This window comes from Lactuca saligna, chromosome 5 (genome assembly GCF_052625555.1).
Source record: "Lactuca saligna cultivar CGN05327 chromosome 5, ASM5262555v1, whole genome shotgun sequence".
In the NCBI taxonomy this organism is placed as follows: domain Eukaryota; kingdom Viridiplantae; phylum Streptophyta; class Magnoliopsida; order Asterales; family Asteraceae; genus Lactuca; species Lactuca saligna.
The window spans coordinates 54372188-54395194 of NC_136421.1; the positions used below are offsets into that span (position 1 = coordinate 54372188).

Below are 23007 nucleotides of genomic sequence, written 5' to 3' on the forward strand. Positions count from 1 at the left end.
GACAACGGGGGCTTCGGGGAAGAAGCCCAAGGGATCCGATGGTAGGCCGAAAGGCCAGTCAGGGTGGGACCCCTATGGAAAATGCAGTCGGTCACACGAGGGAGCTTGTCGTACTGGGCCAGGTTTAGGCTGTTATAAGTGCGGCAAGGTTGGGCATTTTGGGAGGGATTGTACTGCCCCTACTTCGACGATACAGATGTAAGACCTGATTTGCTTTCATTGCAATCAAAAGGGCCATAAAAAGGACAATTGCCCTAGATTGGCAGCAGCAGCGGCGCCGACAGTGGCGCCGACTATAGCGACATGATGGGTTGTGGATGGCCGAATGGTCAAGTTGGAGGCTCCAGTGGTTCGGAGCCGAGCATTTCAGGTGACAGCCGAGGAGGCACGCGCTGCACCCGATGTGGTGACGGGTATGATTTCTTATCCTTATGTTTTTATAGTATGTCGCTGTGATTTTGATATATCATGTGCCTTGTTTAGGATCGTTCCATGTGAACGGAATCCCAGTTCAGGTATTGTTTGATTCGGGTGCCACCTGATCTTTTGTCTCTCTTGTGCTTAGCAAGAAGTTTCCGGAGTTTTCGGGCATGTTGGATTGCCCTCTAGAGGTCGAGCTTGCGGATGACAGGTCAGTACGAGCATCGGAGGTCTATCGGGACTGTGTTTTGAGGCTGTTCGAGGAGCGTTACCTGGTAGAGCTGGTTCCTATTCCGTTGAGGTAGGACAAGGTGATTATAGGCATGTATTGGTTGAGCCCCAATGGAGCAGTGATAGATTGCGTGCATCAACTGATTCGGATCAGAACCCCAAGTGGGGGAGAGTTGGTAGTTCAGGGCGAGAGGCCACAGCAAGGACCAACGGTATGATCAGCAGCGAGAGCTAGGCGTAACCTTCAGCAGGGTTGCACAGGATATGTTGCCTATGTTATGGAAACCCGAGAGGCGGGTAAGGAGACGGTGGGCGATGTGCCCGTGGTGCATGAGTTTATGAACATATTCCCCGAGGAGTTTCCTGGGATACCTCCGGAGAGGCAGGTGGAATTCAGGATCGACCTAGTCCCCGATGCGGCTTCGATAGCCAAGGCACCATATCGGCTAGCTCCTCCTGAGATGCATGAGTTTTCTATACAGCTGCAGGAGCTGTTAGACAAAGGATTCATTAGGTCGAGTAGTTCTCCCTGGGGAGCCCTGATTCTGTTTGTGAAGAAGAAGGACGGGTCGCATCGGATGCATATAGATTATCAGGAGCTGAACAAGGTAACGGTGAAGAACTGTTACCCACTCCCAAGGATTGATAACCTCTTTGACCAGCTTCAGGGAGCATCTTGGTTTTCCAAGATTGATCTACGTTTAGGATACCATCAGATGAGGGTCAGAGAGAAGGATGTGCAGAAGACTGTGTTTCGGACACGCTATGGCCACTACGAGTTTATAGTGATTCCCTTCGAGCTCACCAATGCTCCTGCCGTGTTCATGGACCTCATGAACCGCGTGTGTAGACCGATGTTAGACCGATCTGTGATAGTGTTTATTGACAACATCTTGGTTTACTCCAAGACGCAGGAGGAGCATGAGGAGCATCTGCGGGAGGTTCTGGAGACTTTAAGGAGGGAGAACTTGTATGCTAAGTTCTCCAAGTGTGAGTTCTAGTTGCGTGAGGTGCAGTTCCTTGGGCACCTCGTCAACCAGAACGGGATCTCAGTGGACCCGGCCAAAGTGGAGGCCGTGATGATATGGGGGGTTCCGAAGTCTCCATTCGAGATTCGGAGTTTCCTAGGATTATCCGGTTACTATCAGAGATTCATCCAAGATTTCTCCAAGATAGTCGTACCTCTGACTAGGCTAACAACGAAGGTCGTGATCTTTCGTTGGGGGCCTGAGCAGCAGGCTGCGTTCGAGACATTGAGACAGATATTATGCGAGGCCCCAATCTTACCTCTGCCAGAGGGCATGGAAAATTTTGTTGTGTACTGCGATGTGTCCATCTTAGGTTTGGGCGCAATATTGATGCAGAGAGGTCATGTCATCGCCTACGCGTCAAGGCAGCTGAAGCCTCACGAGGCGAACTACCCGACACATGATTTGGAGTTGGGGTCTGTTGTATTCGCCCTCAAGATTTGGTGTCATTACATCTATGGGGTTCGCTTTACCATCTACACGGACCATAAGACTTTGAGGTACCTCGTGAATCAGCCGAATCTAAACATGAGGCAGCGTCGGTGGATGGACGTGGTAAAGGATTACGATTGCGAGATCCTTTATCACCCGCGTAAGGCCAATGTGGTGGCCGATGCGCTTAGCCGCAAGGTAGCACCGATCAGGGATATCTACCTGAGGATGACAGTGGTGACTCCGCTGTTGGAGTGGATGCGGGAGGCCCAGCGGGAGGCCATGAAGGAGGAACATCGGAAGAGCGAGCGGATCGTGGGGCAGGTGTCCTCCTTCGCCTATGACAGCCTAGGATTACTGACACTACATCGTAGGGTGTGAGTGCCATACCATAGGCATGTGTGCCAGGTTCTGATGGAGGAGGCGCACAAATCTCGGTTCTCCATTCATCCCGGGGCGACGAAGATGTATAGGGATCTTCATATGGACTATTGGTGGCCCTGCATAAAGCGGATGTGGCATGGTTCGTGGAGCGGTGCTTGACCTGCAGAAAGGTCAAGGCTAAGCATCAAAGACCTCACGACAAGATGCAGCCGTTGGATATTCCATTGTGGAAATGGAAAGACATCATGATGGATTTTATCACTAAGCTTCCCAGGATCACTCGGGGAGTGGATTCGATCTGGGTCATCGTCGATCGATTGACCAAGAGCGCCCATTTTATCCCGATTCAGGAGAGTATTTTGGCCGAAAAGTTGGCCGACATTTATATCAGGGAGTAAGTGTAACTCTGGGTACGCCCAGCGTACCTTGGCGATTTGCGTCCAAACTAAGCACACGAGTACGCGCAACGTACCCCTCTAGTACGCCTAGTGTACTCACTTGCTAACTTTTCTCCACACAAGGGCTAATCATGACTAATGACAAAGAATAAGGGTAAAAGAAACGCACCTGAATCTCGGGGTGTTACAGTTGCGATGCTCTTGCCGAGATATTCAACTTTCGTTTAGATGGCGTCGGCTAAAAATGGCTCGAACTCTATTTCGAGTTTTTAGCCGTCTACTGCTATTCTGAAACTTCTAAAAATCATAACTTCCTCATATGAAGTTAGATTTGGGCGTTCTTTTTATGCATAATTACAGCTTAACGATATCTACGACTTTTATTTATAAGCCTAAGGTTGTAAAGTATTTTATTGAAACTTTGTATTTTACGCTTAACAACGTTTTACCGGTATTGTTACGAATCTTAAAATGGTCATAAATTCTTCGTTATAACTCGTATTTTTTTGTTCTTTATATTGTTGGAAACCACATCACGCTATTTATCACATGGTATTCTCAAATTGGGCCTTTTGAACACTTTAATTTTGATGCTATTTCTATTAATTCACACAAGATTACAAAAGAAGTTGACTTTTAGTCAATATATTTATTTGAAATAACAGGTTGTTACAGCTGTACACTCTTCATTTATGCTCAAAACGTCGATTTTTAGGTGTTTTAAGGCTCAAACCAAGTCCAACTAGAAAATAGGGGGCCAAACTCTCACTTTGGAGAGTCTTTAAGGTGTGTATGGCCACCTTATGGAGGTGTGTGACTGTACACTTTCAAGGAAATGAAGAACATGAAGAATTTAGGCTTAGATCAAGATATCTTACCAGTATAACAAGTTAGATGATGGAATACTTCACGTTTTTTAGGCCTTTAGAGTGTTCTTGGATGAACTTTCTAGAGAGAGAAAGTAGACTGCAACCAAAGAGGGAAAAGAATGAATGAAGGGGTCTCCCCTATATATAGAGGGGAATGTGCAGCTGGGGGGTAGGTGTGCGGCCGCACACCCGTGTGTGCAGCCGTACACACCTCCCAAGAGGGTGTATGACCCGGTTTTGTCCCTATACGACTTGTTGACTCATTCCTAAACTCATTACCAGTTGTACTCAAGCTTAGAACACTTAAACAAATCCTTAAACTGCGTTAAAAGATAACAAAATCATGTTTAGTATTGATAAAGTTGACCAATCATACAGAATAAAAGTTTCGGGTTGTCACAACATAATATATGAGGTAGGGAGAGAGAACAGGACGGTGTAGGGATACTACTGTCACCGGTATGAGTAATTTTGAGACCCATACCATTGCGAAGAACAATTTCATCAGGCCCTCCATAGTCCATTGGAGGTTGCAGGTTAGATGGATCCGATGTAAAGTGATGTGATACACCGGTGTCAAAGAGCCAAGTGGGTTGAACTGGGTTTATTCTAGTTGTTGTGGTGTTGGCAACGGGTCCTTTGTTTATTTCAATGTTGTTCTCACGTAGAAACCGTGAGAGTTTACAACATTCCTTCGTATCATGGCCATCGATGGAGCATAATTGGCAGTGAGAGTTCGAGCGTGTGGTGCGATTTCAGGTGTAGGAGTTTGGCGGTTTTGACCATTGTGGGCGTGAGTTATGTGATCTCGGATGATACCCATGATTTGACCGTTGATTGGAGTCAAAGGAAGCATGGACCTGTTTGGAGGAATAGACCCATTACGTGAAGTGTAGGTATAGTTGGTTGTGACAACTAGGGATGAGCATCGGAACCGGGTACTCGCTTTTGAAACTGGAACCGCCTTAATCGGTTCCGGTTCTAATTCTCATTTTTTTCGGAACCGCTACCCGCTGGGTACCCGCCGAAACCTATATATATATATATATATATATATATATATATATATATATATATATATATATATATATATATATATATATATATATTAGTATTTCATATAAACATGTGTGTGTTACTTAGACCGGTTTAGAATATATTGGTCCGATTCTGTCCCTCTTTGATCTGAATTGATTCGATTTGGATCGAACTAAGTTGCGGTTTTATCAACAAAAGTTAACAAACTTAATGTAACCAGATTACCTGCTCTCGGAACTGGAACCGCCGGTTCCGGGACTGGTTCCAAAAATTTAAGAACCGCCTAGAGCGGTTTCGGTTCCGGTTTTAACTTTCTAGGAACCACCAGTTCCGGTTCCAGTTCCAGTTCTTGTCAAATGAGGCGGGTACCCGCCTATGCTCATCCCTAGTGACAACATCAGGAGGAGGAATTATTGTTTCCTTCAAAAGTCGTTCAAAGTCTACTAATTTGTCATAGAGTTCGGAGTAAGTAATTGGGTTTTCCTAGACTTTGATAGCAGCGAAAATGGTTTTGAAGTCATCTCTTAGTTGATTGATGATGTGAATCATCAAGTCTTCATCAGTGACCGGGCTTTGGGCTAAGGTCGGATCGTCGGCAATTGATCGCATGTCATGAAGATATTCGGTAACAGTGCGTGATCCTTTTGGATTGGTGGTAAGTTTAGATTTAAGTGAGATGATTCAGGAATGGGAAGCATTGGCATAGCTTGTGGTGAGACGGGACCAAGCTTCATATGATGTTTCAACAGAAGATAGCAAGGGTTGTATAGCATCTGTGCAACTACCGAGTAAGGCGCCGAACAAGATTTGATCTTGCCTATACCAGTGAGAGTACTCAACATTGGTTTTAGTGGGGGGTTTTGAAGAACCATCGATGAAGTGGAGGAGATCAAGTCCGATGAGGGTGACGAAATTGTTTTCTCCAAACAGGAAAATTAGATGCAGTTAGTTTGATAGGGAAGTGGGTAGTGGCTGTGAGATGAATGATGGTGGTAGAAGGAGTTGATTTTTCTGACATGATTGTGATGATTTTGCAGGTTTGAGAAGAAGGATGGCAGTGGGGATCGAGATTTCTTAGAGGAGAAAGAGAGCACTTGATACCATATTAAGATATTGATTTTAATATTGAATTGCTCAATTACACCTAAAATAACTATACATGGTGAACCTTGACTAACTAAATATGGTAAATATTCTAATGGAGATGATTGTGGAAATATTTATGCGATTGCGTGATACCACGAGTGGACCAAAAGGTATACCAAAGTATAGGGACTGAAACAAAAATTCACACCATCAATGTATTTCTTCCGAAAGCTGGTTTATACCTTTTGTTTTTTTTAACGACGCAAATAGTTCACATTACAAACAAACAAATTGATTGTTCTTTATATTATTTTCTAAAATTTAGAAGGAAAAAAAAAAAAAAAAAAAAAAAAGGAAGGAAAGATCCCCTTTGGAATTAAAGATCTACCATATTACATAAGAAAGTTGCAAAATAATTTGATCTGGACGTTGAATTTGTAAAGTAGTCTGCAGTACTTTCCTATTTCTTTAGTCCAATTAGGGATCTTCAAAGTATTGAAAGATTTTTTTGGTACTTTACCAACATTTATGTTAATGAAAACACCATCTTAACTTTTCTTTTCAAATAATCAAGGTGGTATTTGCTTGCATTTTTTATTACTCCAGGTCAAAATCAAAAAAATGTTACCAATGTGGATGTGTGTCACAATGATGTGGAGATTTTATGTTTTTGATTTGGAACTCTACTGATTTACTTGGTTGATTCTACGCTATTTTTTTATTCTTTTTTATCAGAATTCTAGCAAAAAATATTGGAAATGAGATGTATGCTAACCTTGTTTTGTTGTTTCTCCTGATACAATGTTTGTGCATTTAATTAGATATCATCTCATGACTTCACCCTAGAATTCCTTTGTTATCTACCCCATGAAGCTATTGATTACCACTTGATTTGATTTTATATTTTTTAGAAGAAAAGATAAAGAAAATGGACTAAAACATTTCAAGAAATCAACCAAACGATCTTCAAACTTGACCTAAAACTAACACTAACCTATAAACTTCTCTCTATAGGGGTATTAATTAGATAATGTATTTTTCACTATACAATGATTTAAGCCATTAAATTATTTTTTACAGGTTGCCTTTTTTGTAGTGAAGAAATAACAAAAATCTTTGTTTATTATGTAGCTTATTTGTCTTCTACCGGTGGTCTTTTCTACGAATGTGAAATTTTCTAAGAAGGAAGAACATGCTAAAAGGAGGTGGGTTGTGGAAAAAATTTCAGTTTTCTAGGAAAAAATTTCAAGAAAAACAGAAATTTTGAAAACGCGTTTGGTTCGTTTAATTTTTGCAAAGTTTTCTAAGAAAATGAAAATTTTTAGTTTTCCAAATTGTATGTAATTAGAAAAGTGATTTTTACAGTTTTCCAAATTTCTAAGATGGAAAATGAAAATTCCACCCGTTCCTACCAAACACGTTTTCAATGAATATTGAAAATGAAAACTCAACTCTATTTTCTAAAAACATTTTCATAGAAAATAAAAACAGTCTTCCACAACCAAACGCACCTTTAGCCTTTTTGGTTTTTACAATTTTTTTTGGCTAACTATGGACAACTTGTTGACATTGCATCCTAAGACTCTAAAGACCACTTCGACTAGAAAGGAGGTCGCAAGGCTCGAATAGCAGCTAGATGTAAACAGGTCATTGGCATTGTAGGTCTTCATTATTTTATACTTTTTTACCATTATAGCAATGCACTTTTATTTATAGCCCATAATAGCAATGTACTTTAATAAATTCATCTTGTTATCCACTTCAATTAAAACCTTACGTTATTTGTCTGTTCCCCTTACTAGTATATTTATATAATGATTTTTTTATGCACATACTTTACTTTGAATGATTGAAAATTGAATGAATGGTTACAGAATATAGTGGCATATAATATTATACACTCCACTTTAAAATGACCAACCTAAAGCCACTCCCACTTGAAGCTTGATAGCCATATAAATCAATTTTTATATAAGCATATGCTCCACTTCATTCACGATCCCAAATTAATCATAAAAAATTGCATTCACACCCAAATATAATAAGAATCCAATAAATAACATGCAAGTAATTTTTCGGGTATTTCCAAAAATACCCATCCCTACATAAAACCCGACAATCCGAATTGAGATATAGATCGAGTATCGGTTATTACTATTTTAAGAACAATCCAGAACTATTCAAAACCCGAAAGTTATACATAAACAACAGGACCTAATGTAAACCATCAGTGGAGTTTATGTTATTCTCTATGAAAACTAAATAACAAATGGCTTAGAATTTGTTTAGCAAAAATAATATAGCTCATTGTTATTTAAGGTTTGGCAAACCATATAATAGTAATTTATCGATGTTTTGCAATAGTTTATAATCTAATTTGAAACAGGTTATTGACAAAGAATAAAAACATTCAGTCAAAATTCAGAAAAATCATGCACTATTTTCTTCAGTTTTTTTCCTAGTTCTTTCTTTTCTCTTTTAGTCCTCTTTCACCTTAAAAGCTTTGGATGAGTTTAAGGAGCAAAGCATCTTTTCGTTTACTTTAATCGAAAAAAGTACAGAACTAGCTCCCTCTATATTTGGTCCAATTGTAGAACATTCATCAACCACATAGATTTCTCCCAGAAGCTGAAGATCATCGTACTACTAGTATTCCAACGTAACATATTGGTGTTTAATCTAAGCATCGGTAATGGAGCTCAAACCCAATTGCTAAGCTACGCCGCTGTTACTGAACAACATATACAAATGACAGCGATTAATGCAATCTATAAAGCCTTGAAAAGGGCATTTGCTGGTATATTCTTAGAGAGTTCTCACAGCTTCAGGAAAAGAAGAGGGAATCAGCGATTTTCCGACGAAAAGTCCACCGGATCAGGTGGTGGTGGTATGACAGTGTTTGATAAGCTCACTGACGAGCTCTTAATCGAAATCCTAATACGTCTCCCTCAAAAGCAAGCCAATATCTGTAAGTGCGTCTCAATACGCTTTCGTTCTTTAATTTCACGTTCGTATTTCATTCGACTTTACGTGAATTATCATCAAAACAACAATTGCTTCGGTCTTTATTATCAATCGCAACTCTCGTTCCCCAAAATTCGTCCTTCCGATAGCGTTCGGATTTCCCAGTTTTGAATCTCCAGGGTTTTCTTTATCTTTCATTAAAAAAGAGATTTTACAGTTTTTGGCTTCAAACAACGGATTGGTTTTATGCTGTGCGCCTCTTCGCAATCCAATTGTTTACTTTGTTTGTAATCCATTAACGAAGCAATGGATTCCTCTTCCTCCACCTCCAACCAATATCAAAACAGTGTACATTGGGTTTATATGTAATCCCCGATATTCATGTAACGATGACGATGAACGAGGAAGTTTTAAAGTTGTTCGTATTGAAGTAGTTAACTGCAATTCGCATTGGGATCTATCAGACACATTAAAATTAGAAATCTTTTGTTCGGTGTCAGGGAGGTGGAGGGAGGAGTACTTCATGTCAAATTCGACTCATGATCATGGATTTTTCTGCGGATGGGATAGTTGGTGTCCTAGTGCTGTGGTTTGTGATGGATTGCTATATTGGAATTCTGTTTCAAATAGTGGTATTTTCTGTTATGATCCTTATAATGGTGAATGTAGAACCATTAAGCTTCCACATGAGATAAGAAATCAAGTACGCCATTTCCGCTACATCTCAGGGAACTGCTGCTTAGGGGAGTATGCTGATCGACTTAGATATTTCTATTTTTCTCGGAGGAGTTGGAATTACAGAGTGTGGGAAATGAGAATGGTGGTGAGTGTGAGTGGTTGTTGTTGCATAAAGTTGAGTTGGATGAAATGAAATGTGGAGATAAAAATATCGACAAGAATAAAATGGGTCTCCTTTCGCCCCATCCGCTTAATAAAGATATTCTCTTCTTTTGGTGTCCGGCTGACCTTCCTTCCTTTACGATTAGAATTGTGGAATATGATATGGAAAAGAAGCTTCTGACGTTACCTTGTTTGCTTCGAGATGCCAGAGTTATAAGTTTCTTCTTCCCTTTGTTCTCTCCATTTGTTCTTCCCTGCTGGCCTACCGCAGTTCCTCCCATCCAGCAGCATGGCCTAAGCTAGTATGCAGCCCTTATTTATTATTTTAAATATAGTAATCTATCGGACAATTGATAAGAAATATATGGTTATATTTTTAGCATCTTGGTGTTTCTAATACTAATCGGATATATGATGTTGCTGTTTATTTATATCTTACTGCTGTTTAAATTTATGGGAAAATGACTGTTGAGGATAACTAACTGTTCTGTTTGTTTTTATTTGATCAATTTCTTTTTTTGTACTCAATATACCATCGAAATTGTTGTTTGTGTTCACCATAACCCTTTTGACCGACTTTTGATCTGTGATAACCGGTCAAAGGGTTATAGTGAATACAAACAACAAGTTCGATTGTATATTGAGTACAAAAAAAGAAATTGACCAAATGAAAACAAACAGAACAGTTAGTTACCCTCAAGAGTCATTTTCCCTTTACTCATTTACAGCAAATCTTATGTCATCTTTAGCTGATATGAATGACTTTATGAGATTCATTATTGCTTTCTTCGAAACAGAACCCATAAAATAACATTATTCATATATGTACAACTTTGTAATGTACTTGAATATTTATTATGGAATCTTGACTAAGCAGGTACATTTCATAACTACATTTACATTTTCAATCAAATAATTTATTGTATCATGGATTTTAGACAAGTCTATAAACGAATGGAATCACAAGTGCTGTAATTTTTTAGTTTACTTAGCTTTAAGATCGAATTTATGGGATAAGATACAACATAAATATGTACAATATCATGCAGCTTTTACAGACACATCACCATAATATATCTTAAGGTAAACATAACATAGACCATGTTTTAACGAAGTTATCCCTCCAAAACGTTCTTCATATACGTTATGGCCAAAGAAGGTTGTAGTCTTTGATAATTTTGCAACTTTAATTTCATTTAACTTTTCGGGAAAAATGACTTAGGAGGGTAACCAACTATTGAGTTTGTTCTCATTTTAGTCATTTTCCTTTTTTTGTACTCAATATATCATCGAACTTGTTGTTTGTGTTCATCATAACCCTTTAACCAATTATCACAGGTCAAAAGTCGGTCAAAAGGGTTATGGTGAACATAAACAACATGTTCGATAGTATATTAAGTACAAAAAAAGGGACCAAATGAAAACAAACGCAATAGTTAGTCACCCTCAAGAGTCATTTTTCCTAAATTTCCGTGTAGATCTGCATTATTGTTTATAATACAATTGCAATCAACTGCCAATTAGTTTTGAGGTTTCAGAAATCATTGTCAATGGTGGCTGCTTGCATAGTGTCTATTGTCCCTTTTGATGTTTATCGTTTTTTATATAGATGATTTTAGATGGCAAATCCTGCATCTATCACTCAACTTTGAACTCAAACCTCCGTATACTTGTGTACTTACCAAGTTTATCAAAACAAATCTTTTGATTTAAGAGTAAAATTATATGAATGGTCCTTGTGGTTTGGGTTAATTTGAGTACTTGGTCCCTAACTTATTTTTTGAACTCGGAAGGTTATTTAAACTTTTTTTTGTTACGTATTTGGTCCCTAACCGACTTGACTTGATGGAAATTTTCTTTTATTATTGTTTGTTACTTATTATTAAAAAGAGATGGTAATTAGATATTGGGGCTCACACAACCCCCCCCCCCCCCTCTCTTTCTTCCACCTTTTGTTTTATCTCATGTCAAACCAACATACCTCTCAAAACTTACTATCTTCGGTCGGTGAAAACCCTCTATTGCCACCACCCTCCATTGCCATCATATGTTGCCTTCTTTGCCGCCCTACCACCACCGACCACCCTTTCTCACTCTTTCTCTATGTAATTTTATTTTCTTCGATCCCTCTCTACAAGTGACCATTTTCCCATTGATGACCCTCCATTCTCGATCTCCTTCTCCAACCAATCTCAACATCTACAAAACTATTTAATTAGTTTAGACAATTGTTTTCATCCGATTTTAAAATCAAATTTAGCATCTCAAAACTTGATCTTACAACTCAATCTCGATCTGCAAAACAGAGAACAAATTTGTTTATAGGAATAAGATTCAAAAAACAAACAAATATACAAAGAGCCATTTTAAGTTCAAATCTATCCCCTTACCGATTTAAAATATGATGAATCATAAATATATCCCCGTCGAACATTTCAGACAAGACTCCACCAGAATTACCACCCTTGGATAAGTTTTTGAATGAGATAAAATGTTTTAATTTGGCTTAAATTTTATGGGTGTTACAATAAGTGCTTAATGGAGTGGATTGGTAATCTGGTAAGTATGTTGGGTGTACTCAGTTGGTACGTTGCGCGTATTGGCAGGCATACTTAGTAGATTGACTTTTGGGTTTGACCTTCATGGGTTTGGTCTATATTTTAGGCTTTTAAGGTTTGGGATTTGTTGGGCCATTGGACTTCTGACTTTGGGACATGTATAGACTATGGACTTTCTTAGGATTAGGTCCATGATGATTTTGGGCCTAATTTGGAAGTTGGGCCTTATTGGGCTTTGAGATGCTATTAATGAATTTTGGCCTTTTGAGCAACGGGACGTGTGACATCCCCAAAATCTCGGCCAGAAAAGACCGATTTTCATTTATGCTTTTAAAATAATTTCAGAGTAAATCCTTTTGATTTGAAAGAGTTCAGGAATTTGTTCCCAAAAACAAAACATGATAAAACAATGTTTACCAAAGCATTTCATAAAACAAATGTATTTTCATTATATAATCAAAACTCGGGGTGTCATGTTCCGATACAGACCAATACGCATAAACGATAACATTACAAGTCATTCAACAAATATATACATATGCAGACTTGTAAAAAAAACAACTTGATGGTTCATCCATCTTACGCCCTTGCGCCACTTCCTGTAATACAAATAAAACTGAGTGGGTCAGGCTTGGGAGCTTGGTGAGCATATAGGGTTTTCAACCCACAACAAATAAATTATATTTAATTTCACCAACCAGTCACTATCCCGATTACCCATTCCCGTTATCCTCACTTTACGTCCCTAAAACAACATCTATCTCAAGGGACCTAATCTAGGATTTTTGTGACATCCCCATTTTCACGGCCAAAAAAGACCGATTTTGTTTATGCTTTATGAAAATCAGAGTACTTCATTTTATAAAAATGTTGCGGAATTTGTTCCCAGAAAAACACGGTAAATACGTTATTAAAACATTTTCGAAGAAACGTATTTTTATTCATCTTCAAACGTTTGGGATGTCATCGTTAATACAGAAACATAAGCATAAACATAACTTACAATTATTTACACTAGTGATCTACAACTCTTTAAATCTCTCAGTGTAATGTCACTTCATTTCGTCACTTGTGATATACATAAACTGAGTGGGTCAGGTTGGGTAGAACATGGGTAGATAGTTGGTGTGTAATAAACAGATGAGAGGCCTCGATGTTGTTATTGTTGACCTAGTTATTCAGCGGAGTATGGATAACGACCACAGACTCCTTCTAGACAGTCTCGTGGAACGCTAGCAGGTTCATAACCTGTAGGTGTTGTGAACGATGTGTTCAGCGGTGTACTCTATCCCCTTCATGGTTGCCTTTAGGATATCTATTGTTGAGGAAACCCCTTAGCAGTAATGTCCGTCCCGATGAAAATTGTAACGCCCGTAGATCCGGGCTAGTCAAGTTAGAGGCAATAGGGGTTGAAAATGGATCTCTTACTGGACTAGCCGACTAGATGTGGCTCAACTATACAATAATACCTATAACAAGCTTTAAAAAATTGATGCCCCACTAGAATTTGTTGCCTTGGGTCGTGGCCCAACTCGCCCTGGGCTTGGATCTGCCCTGTTTCCATCCTATGCAAGATGATCAATCGGCGAGAAAAAAAAGTTTATGTTATTCAAATTATAAATTGCTTTCATTGCTATCTTTGAGTTTGAAAACAATTTTTTAAATAAAACCCGACAATGTGTGTGTGTGTGTGTATATATATATATATATATATATATATATATATATATATATATATATATATATATATATATATATATATATATATATATATATATATATATATAATATGACAAAACTATTATTTCATTAACTGGTTTTGATGCTACACATACTTAATGTAGTGAATACGATAACTGTATTGAATATTTATTGATAATGTTTGGATCCTTATATATAAATTTTAAGCTCGGCCACTAATTTACGATGGATTAATGACGGATGTCGCCTTCCAAAAATGGCCCTTTTTAGTGTCTCTTGGCATGCTTTGGCTAACTGTGTGCTCCTCGAGACAATTGAGTTTTCTTTGGTTCGACTTGTTCAATCATAATTAATCAAATTGGCATGGTCGGGTTACTTGCAAACTACAAAGTGATCTTTTACCGAAATCGCAATCACCAACACCAAACATAAATATTGAATAGTAAAAGTGAATGGGTAGAAAACAAAATTGAATCTTGTTTTTTTTAACTACAAAACCCATAGAAAATTGGTACTCATTTGGTATGCAGAAAATAATTAAAACCTTGAAAATAGATACAAATCAAACTTGATATATTTTCACAATTAAAGGGTTGAAGTCTACGTCAACTAAACAGAAAAAATAAAAAATAAAAAAATAAAAATTGACATATTATCTAAGAATTAAAAGAATAAATAAATAAATAAATCAAACTTCAGCCACACTCTGGTTCCTTGTTGCATTGGTCTCCGGCATCCTGCGCTTTGACAGCTTCATCACCACCCAAACAACAAAATAAATGGTATGAATCAACGCGGTGATCCCACAACCCAACAGCAAAACCAAACAAACCCAAACACTCGTCACATCCACATACCCATCTGGCGCCATCATCGCTATCGACTGCAGATAAGTAGCCACCATAAACACCACCGTGAACAGTGTTCCAAGCGTAAGCACCCACATTAAGAACTTGTTTCTCAGAGGAAATCCGGTGATCAAGATAACAACTATGCCCAACGAAAATATCATAGTGATTGTATTATACATCACGAAACTGTTGAACTGATCCATATCTACTTCCGTTTGAACTGCGTTTCCAAGAGAATACCGACCATTTTGGGTGTCAGTAATCGCCCCTCCGGGAGGATTGATACCGGAATGGTAAGCCATCGCCGCCGCCACTAAGGCGGCAACTATGAGAATCCCACGTTGCTTTTCCAGCCATTGTTTGTCGTCGTTTAGATACCGAGCCCATGTTCTTGATAGGAAACCCTTTCGTTTAATCTGAGAGAGAACTGCTGATGGTTGTAAAGGCTTAGAGAGAGGTCGAAGACCATTTGCTCTTAAAACACCCGCTTCCATAAGAATCTGTTGTGTTTCAAACCCTTTGAGATCTTTCGGGGATTGATCTAAAACATCTAGTGCCGTTAATCCATGTCTGTTTACAGCATTTCCATTACTTTTGATACTTTGTATACTCAGCAAATAGGTTAAAATCTGGACAAAATTTATCAATTATTAATAGAACCTAACAAATGTATAATTAACCTTGACTTGTTTGGGCTTAAAGATTAGAGAATATACCTGTATCTGTTTATTGATAGAAGCAGCATGCAAGAGAGTGTTTCCATTATGATCTGTGATCTTGGCTAACTCCTCTTCGTTCCACAGCTCCATCAACACTTTCAAAGCTTCAATCCGATTATAATTAACACACATATGCAATATGGTTTCTCCACTCGCCGGCGTCTCCTTAGCAGCTTGAGGATTCGCCTGAATCAGAGCCTTCATAACCTCCAAATGCTCGTTCATGGCTGCCAAATGAAGAGGGGTTAACCCATCTTGATCTTGAAAACCACACACGCCGCCACTTCCTAACCGTATAAGTTCTTGCACCATCTCCAGGTTACCATTGGCGGAGGCAAGGTGGAGTGGGGTTCGTCTTTGGCTGTCTAAGGCCATGGCAAGTTTCGGCTTTTGGGTCAGAACCACCGTGGCAAAATTGAGATGGCCGCGCATGGCGGCGATGTGGAGGGGGGTTTCATTGAAGGCGGTGAGTGAGAGTCTGTCGAGGATAAGTTGGTCTTGATGGAGTAGTTCATTGATTGCTTGTACGTCGCCTTTCAAAGATGCCTCGTAAAGCTTTCCTTCCATTTTTTCTGATATCGATAAAACACTCCTTTACATGGTGTTATATACTGGTTCGACAAGGAGGTGGACTTTCCACGATGTTTCTTACCAATATGTAGAACTTTGACCAATAAAATTTCAAAGTCAAAGAGACTCAAAGCGTGAGATAGTGGTTTAAACACAGGGCCACTGGATTTCTAAGGATAAGGTTCGGATTTCGGAACGATGATGCATCATGGCGTTGAATGGGATGAGGACCATCCGAAACCGCGTTTGTTTTTGTTGCTTGTAGTTCAGCACACTGATTCAGCAACTGCCTTATTAGGCCAACTTTCCTCTTTTGCAACTTGATCACATTAAAGCAAAGATCCACATATATTAAACGTATAGATATTAAAGTCCAAAGGCCAAAACGAATTAATAATGCAAAAAAAAGTTGTGTTAGCCAATGGTTACCAATTAAATTTGGTTTTGAAAGTAATGATCCCCATATTAAAACAATTGGTTAGGTGTGGAGTGGTGGAGTTTGTAATGATCAACCTAATTGTCTTTGGAGATTATTATATGGGAAAATGGCTTGTACAATGAAGTTTTCATTCAAAAAATCTCAATTATGTTTTGTGAGTTCAAGAAAACTCTACGAACTTAACGTTTTGCTTAAAAAACCCAACGAAATTACACTTTTATTCAATTCTATGGAAGTCAAAGAAGAGAAATAGATAGCGTGACTTATTACTATATCGGGAAAATGATTTGTAAGATCAATTTGCTAGGTGTGGAGTGGTGAGTTTGTCATGATCAACCTAATTGTCTTGGAGATTATTGTATACTTGGATAGTTGGATGTTAGCTAGACAATATACTTTTCCAGTATATAAATATCGCTTATTTGATGAGTATACATGGTGTATAAACTATAAATTTGGTTTGTTGACCAATGTTTTAAAAACCGGTTTGAACCAAACGGTCGAACCAATTGGACCGAAAACCAGATGAGAGAACGGTTCAACTATCACCGGTTTTATGTCGATTTCTGAACCAGATTGAACCGGCCGGCTTTTAGAAAAACCCGATTGAACCGGTCAAAATAAACCAGTTAAACCGAATAAAAACACATGAGAAAGAACAATTTCCATAATAAACTTTGGTGATTTTTTTTCAAATCTATTTAATTTTCTCTAAATAAAAACATATGATATATGTTATAAAGTTAAAGTTTTTTTATGTGTTTGTATTCATCTAAAATTATATTTTGTTTCAGTATTATATTATATTTTCTTTTTAACGTATATAGATTGATATAAAACACTAAAACTTATGGTTATGTGTTATTTTAATGTATTTGAATTGATCAACAACTTATTTTTATATATATTTTTAATATTTAAACTGGTAACGTCAAATTCATGATTTATATATGTATGTATGTGTAGGAAAATAGGAAAAAAAAATATGATAATTATAGAAATCGATTGAAACGGCGGTCGAACCGGTTGAACCGGGAACCAGTCACCATACCGGTTCAACTAAAAAACCGGTTTTTAAAACGGTGAATTATAAGTTTCTTGGCATGGTAAGAACAGAAGTTTTCAAATAGAACAAGTCCAAAAATAAAGTTAGCACAATTGCAATATGTCGTTTTGAAGAAATTGAAATGCCAATGTGGAATTGGTGACTTTGAGCAAAATCGAGAGAGCACATGGTAAAAATAGGGTGGTTTTCTTAAACTATATTTATTCATCACAAGAACTATTAAAACCAGATGAAGGGCCGTAGGTTACATTAAATATATTTATATAATTAAATACTTATAAATATATAATGAAACAGTTAAATAATTATAAAAATAAATTATTAAAAATAACTATATCCTCGAATTAACTTTAAAATAATATTTTGTATATTAAGGACATGGAAATTTATAATTATTTTAAACTATATGATAAAATAGATATTTATTAAAACCATATAATATCAAATAGTTAACAGTCTCAACTTATAAGTTGCGTTGTGAAAAAAATTAAGTATAACTTTTGAGACTGTTGACTATTGATATTATATAGATAGTTGAATATACTTGGATAGTTGGATAGTTGGATGTTAGCTAGACAATATATTGATGTTCATTGTCTCTAAATTGACTGGTCCGGATCTACAGGTGTTAAAATTATCTCCCCTTAGGATGATTACGTCCCAAAATCATCAACGAAATAGGACTTGTATAACGACTCTCTACGTTAACTCTTCATCCTAGATAATAACCATAACTTCTATGTTGCTTCGAACGAGTATTTAACTCTTGGACTCTTTGACTGCAGGTGGTGCTCGATCTTGCACCTACTCTTTATCTCACGTTAGACTCCAAATTTTGACCTTCAAGTCACAATCTCGATCCTTACTGGAGACTACTTCTTCTTCTTAACAAACTTAAGATACGTTCTTTTATTGTTACAATGGACCGATGTGTCATATTCTAATGACATATCATCGCATGTTGCAAGGCTTAGACTCAGGTCTCTTAGAGTTAAATTCCAGAACAGACTATAAGTTCCTTCATGTTCTAATCACATCTTAAAAGGTAGCATTTCTAGCCACAATCAACTATCGTGATACCTCTACTGATCGCTTTGATTATCTTTTATTTTAATCTTCCGACTTAAGTCAGATATTACATCGAACATTGGTTCTCTGAACCACGTAACATACTCATCGTAGTCGGACTTAATTTGATATGACCACTAGGGTCGGAATAACAATCATCTTCTTAGTCATTAACGAAACAATGGTAATGACATATATGAACAAAACGGAATCAACTACTAGCTTCTTGGTAACCTTGTGACTTTCCCTAATCTAAGTGTGAGTCTTGTGCTTCCGGTAGTATAGGCCTCTACTACCATTCACACCTACTCATACTTGTCCCAAGTATTGACTCACAACTTTCCATGTCACCATACAAGAAAATCACATAACAACTTAACACATCAGATAGCAAAATGAAGGTTTTATATTATTCCTTGAAACGATTACATAGGTGTTCAAGTTCACCCTAGACTATGCCTCTAACAGGCTACATCATATGATACTATGGCTAATGCATAACTCGATCTTCGGATATAAAGTCCTCATCCTTGATTCCTCACGTTGTTATTTTCTTCGTCGAGGATCATGTGAAATGCCCTTGGCTTTGGCGGTGCATTTTACCTTGCTGCTTCATTTTTCTTTGGGCAGTCTCTAGAAATATGTCATTCTTTGTTACATCCGAAACATACCTTCTTGTTGAATGTACACTCGTGTGACAACCCGATATTTTTCGAATCGATGTAATGACCTAAAAAGTCAAGGATTGTAATCTCTTTTAATGTAATGAAATTTGCATCAAAATTTGAATGTTCAAAAGTCTCTATTGGGTTACATAAAATAATAAACATCGTATCAAGGGTTTCAGAAATATAAAGAACACTAAAAACTGAGTTATAACGAAGAAGTTATGACCAATCTAAAAGTCATAGTAAAAACCAGCAATACTGATAAACATACAACGCGAGGTTTCAATAAAATTATATTTAGCCTTAGGTATCTAAATGAAAGTTGTAGATATCATTAGACCGTATACGTATATAAAAGAACATCCAAATATGACTTCGCATGAAAAAGTTATGATTTTTCCAAGTTCCGAATATAGCAGCACACAGCTAAAATACTCGAAATAGAGATCGAGATATTTTTAGCCGATACAACCTAAATGAAAATCAAAGATCTCAATAATAGTAGCACAACGGTATAAAGTCTGACAAGAACGGACATCGCATGAAGAAGTTATGGATTTTTAACGGACTTTTCGTGTTCCGGCCCGTTAAAAATAAATAAAATTAAAAATAAAGTCAAAATTTGCCGACGGAGTCTAAACGAGAGTTGTATAGCATAATCTCACCTACACGTGGATATAAAGAACGTTAAAAACGGAGCTCGTACGCGGAAGTTACGAATTTTACAAGTTTTCGGCACAAAATCTGGGGCTGTTAGGCCTACCATGACGTGGTATTGTGATTGATGGGTGCCAGGTGCGTCAAAAAACGTCTCATCAACGGAAGATGATAGAATCCCTCACCACGACGCGGTGACGTGTACCACGATGTGGCGCCCAAATTTGGGCTATAAATAGCAGTCGAAGGTGTTGGGTTCCATTGCTCATTTCTTCTCTCTCTCGTGTCGAAGCTCTGCGTTTAAACCCCCTGAAGCCATCCCGAAGCCCCAGTCTTCATATCGAAGTTCCGAAGGAAGGTTTTTCACTCCCGAGAGTCCCGAGATTCCCGAGAATCCTGAGAAATTCAACTTTCCCTAGTCGAAGTTTTGCTCAGTTTTCGTTTCACCTTCTTCTGTCTATCAAGTGAGTTCATACCCTTACAACTACGTTTTCAAATACTATATAAATGCTTTTATACACTTTCAAGGGGGGAATACAAGTAATCACACAGTTACTCTCGTGTGGAAAACATTAAACTCTTACTACAGTTATCTTTATGTAACAAATCATATGTGATTCATAACTATCATATGAAAACGTTCGCATGCAACACCTATTCAATAACATTTTGTCCTTTAAGAGTAAAAACAGGTTGTTATACAAATATCAAACACTTTATTTATATTTTGGTGTATAAATGTTCAATAGCATTATTACAAATGTTATACTTACATACCAAGCTGATACTGCACTAGGGTTTATCATACAACGAATCATACATTTGAGAAAAACTATATAAGGTATAGTTTACTAGATATTCAAGAGATTTTACATACTAGCAATTCCTAGGCTAAGGCATCACAAATCAGGCCACTCTAGTCCTAAGATATGAAATACCTAGCCTGTCTCTAGCATGCAATAATATCTCATAAAGTGCATCATAAAGATCTTAGAACATAGAAGCAATGGTATTTTAGGAATTCACCGTTTGAGCTCTGGCTGATTGTACACACTGCTCTTTCTCGCTTTCTCTTTGAACTCTTATTGGCTTTAGAAAATTTATTTCTTTGAAAAATTTTCTTACTTCCTCAGTTTGAGTCTAGATTTACCTGAAGGTGCATCTGAATCCCTCAAACCAAGGCTCTGATACCAACTTGTAACACCGTAAATTTCAAAACAATTTTTCATTTAAATATAATGGTTTAATTCTTAAAAACACTTTTCTTAAAATCTCATTCATAATCAAATTACATAACATAACTCCATTTTCACTTGCATAATAAACCAGGATCCTCAAAACATGACTCTTTCGCTGGTGTGTACAATCAAGCCGATGTCGTCCCGTGATCCTGAGAGAAACCTGAAACACATAACACAAAACATTGTAAGCACGAAGCTTAGTGAGTTCCCCAAAATACCACATATAATACATATTAGCCACTCGAGTCTATAACTTTGTGGGTCCGTGCACCCAAACTCTGTGAACCCTCAGGTTCTAACTCTGCAAGCATGCACATCATAAATCACATAGAAGAATGCAATGCAACAACAATATATATAAAACCCTATATCACATAACTCTATTTACCTACTCAAGGTAAAGTATACTAAGAAGACTCACCTCGCGTATCTCGGTAACTCGTAAATCCCTGAAATCACTAGTGCTCGATCTCCCGAGCTATAGTCCTCCTATAACACAATACATCTTTAATTAACACTTTCCTAACTAAGGTTGACTAACCCTATCAAGTCAACACCGGTCAAGTCTGGTCAATGGTCAACGGTCAACCCCAACACGTCGAGTCTGGCGTGGACTCATCGAGTCTCTATGGGGACCCGATGTCACACCCCCAAACCAAGGATGGCGGAAACGTCCGGGGGTGGGGGACTTCATGTATAGTATCATAACCACAATTTCAATAGTAATTTAAGCAAACACAACCAACATATATATAATTGAAAAAGTTACATCACTTGTATGAATTACATGATTCGAAATCAATTACAATATGTTGACAAAATATGAAAAGTTTGACGCCTTAACGTCCCATCCTCAAAAGCAATTGATTACCTGGTTAGTGTTTTCCTGAGAATACAAGTTGTTTGAAAAGTGTCAACACAAAGGTTGGTGAGTTCATAAGCTTTTATTATAAAACTTAGTAGAAGTCTTTCACATATAAATGTCGCGTTTGTTTTAGAAAAATCCGATATTTTCCTTAAAATCCGTATAATGTAGCCTTATAACCAAAGACCAAAATGTATAAGAAATCATCCTTACATAGTAGAAATGTCGTGAGTTTGAAATGATATGGAAAGTAAATTTTTAAATCAACCTAAAACCTACTTCGGTTTTATGAAATCCCGTAAACTTTATGAATTGTTATCTCCCTAGGTGAGTCGCTATAATCATACTATGACTATGTGAACCTGCCACAACGTTTCTCAGGCGTCATGAAAATGAAATGACATTTGTCACCCGTAGACCTGCAGGTCCCACTGTAGCTAGTAGCAAGGTGTGGGGTGTCAAACCCAATATAGATCTATATACAAGTATCACGTTCTCCCTCAAGGAGATTCTGATTATAACTACCAGGAATTATATCCCGCACTCGGACGTACGGGGAGAGAGAGAGAGTCTCACAACATAGGTTAACAAGTTTACGTGAAATGTGTGTGAATATAAACCTTTCTTGTATGTATATACCCTTTTTATACGAGTGTGTTGAGTGATGTATCATAAACTATACCTATTATAGTTTATCTAAAATGTATGTAATATGTATGAACTCTTTTATAGATATGTATTAGTGTTATGAATTTATCAAACTATACTTTTTATAGTTTAATATACGCGTTCTAAATGAATGAATAATATTTATTATGAATTACTTAGTTTCAATTCATGATGACAAACTAACAAGGAAACACATTCAATAATTAGAACTCATGATTATACACTTTGCTCAACATAATACAAAG

General features: G+C 37.5%; 1 protein-coding gene and 1 pseudogene across 1 annotated transcript; one reads left to right on the forward strand and one right to left on the reverse strand.

Moving 5' to 3' along the window:
• The first annotated feature begins 8364 nt into the window (after window positions 1–8364).
• LOC145047125 (F-box protein At3g26010-like) lies at window positions 8365–10072 on the forward strand (annotated as a pseudogene).
• Window positions 10073–14474: 4402 nt separating this feature from the next.
• LOC144996930 (uncharacterized) lies at window positions 14475–16180 on the reverse strand. Its single transcript, XM_078956722.1, has 2 exons — window positions 15517–16180; window positions 14475–15429 (listed from the first exon to the last, which is right to left on the reverse strand). Exons 1-2 carry the CDS (start codon window positions 16084–16086, stop codon window positions 14638–14640), a joined length of 1362 nt encoding a protein of 453 aa, XP_078812848.1. The 5' UTR covers window positions 16087–16180; the 3' UTR covers window positions 14475–14637.
• Window positions 16181–23007: the final 6827 nt, after the last annotated feature.

Bases quoted from the DNA above. Each gene is read 5' to 3' on its own strand.
- LOC144996930 (XM_078956722.1), bottom strand. From the start codon at position 16,086: ATGGAAGGAAAGCTTTACGAGGCATCTTTGAAAGGCGACGTACAAGCA. The intron at 15,430-15,516 runs GTATATTCTCTA...AATTTTGTCCAG, and splicing joins CTATCAATAAACAGATACAG to ATTTTAACCTATTTGCTGAG.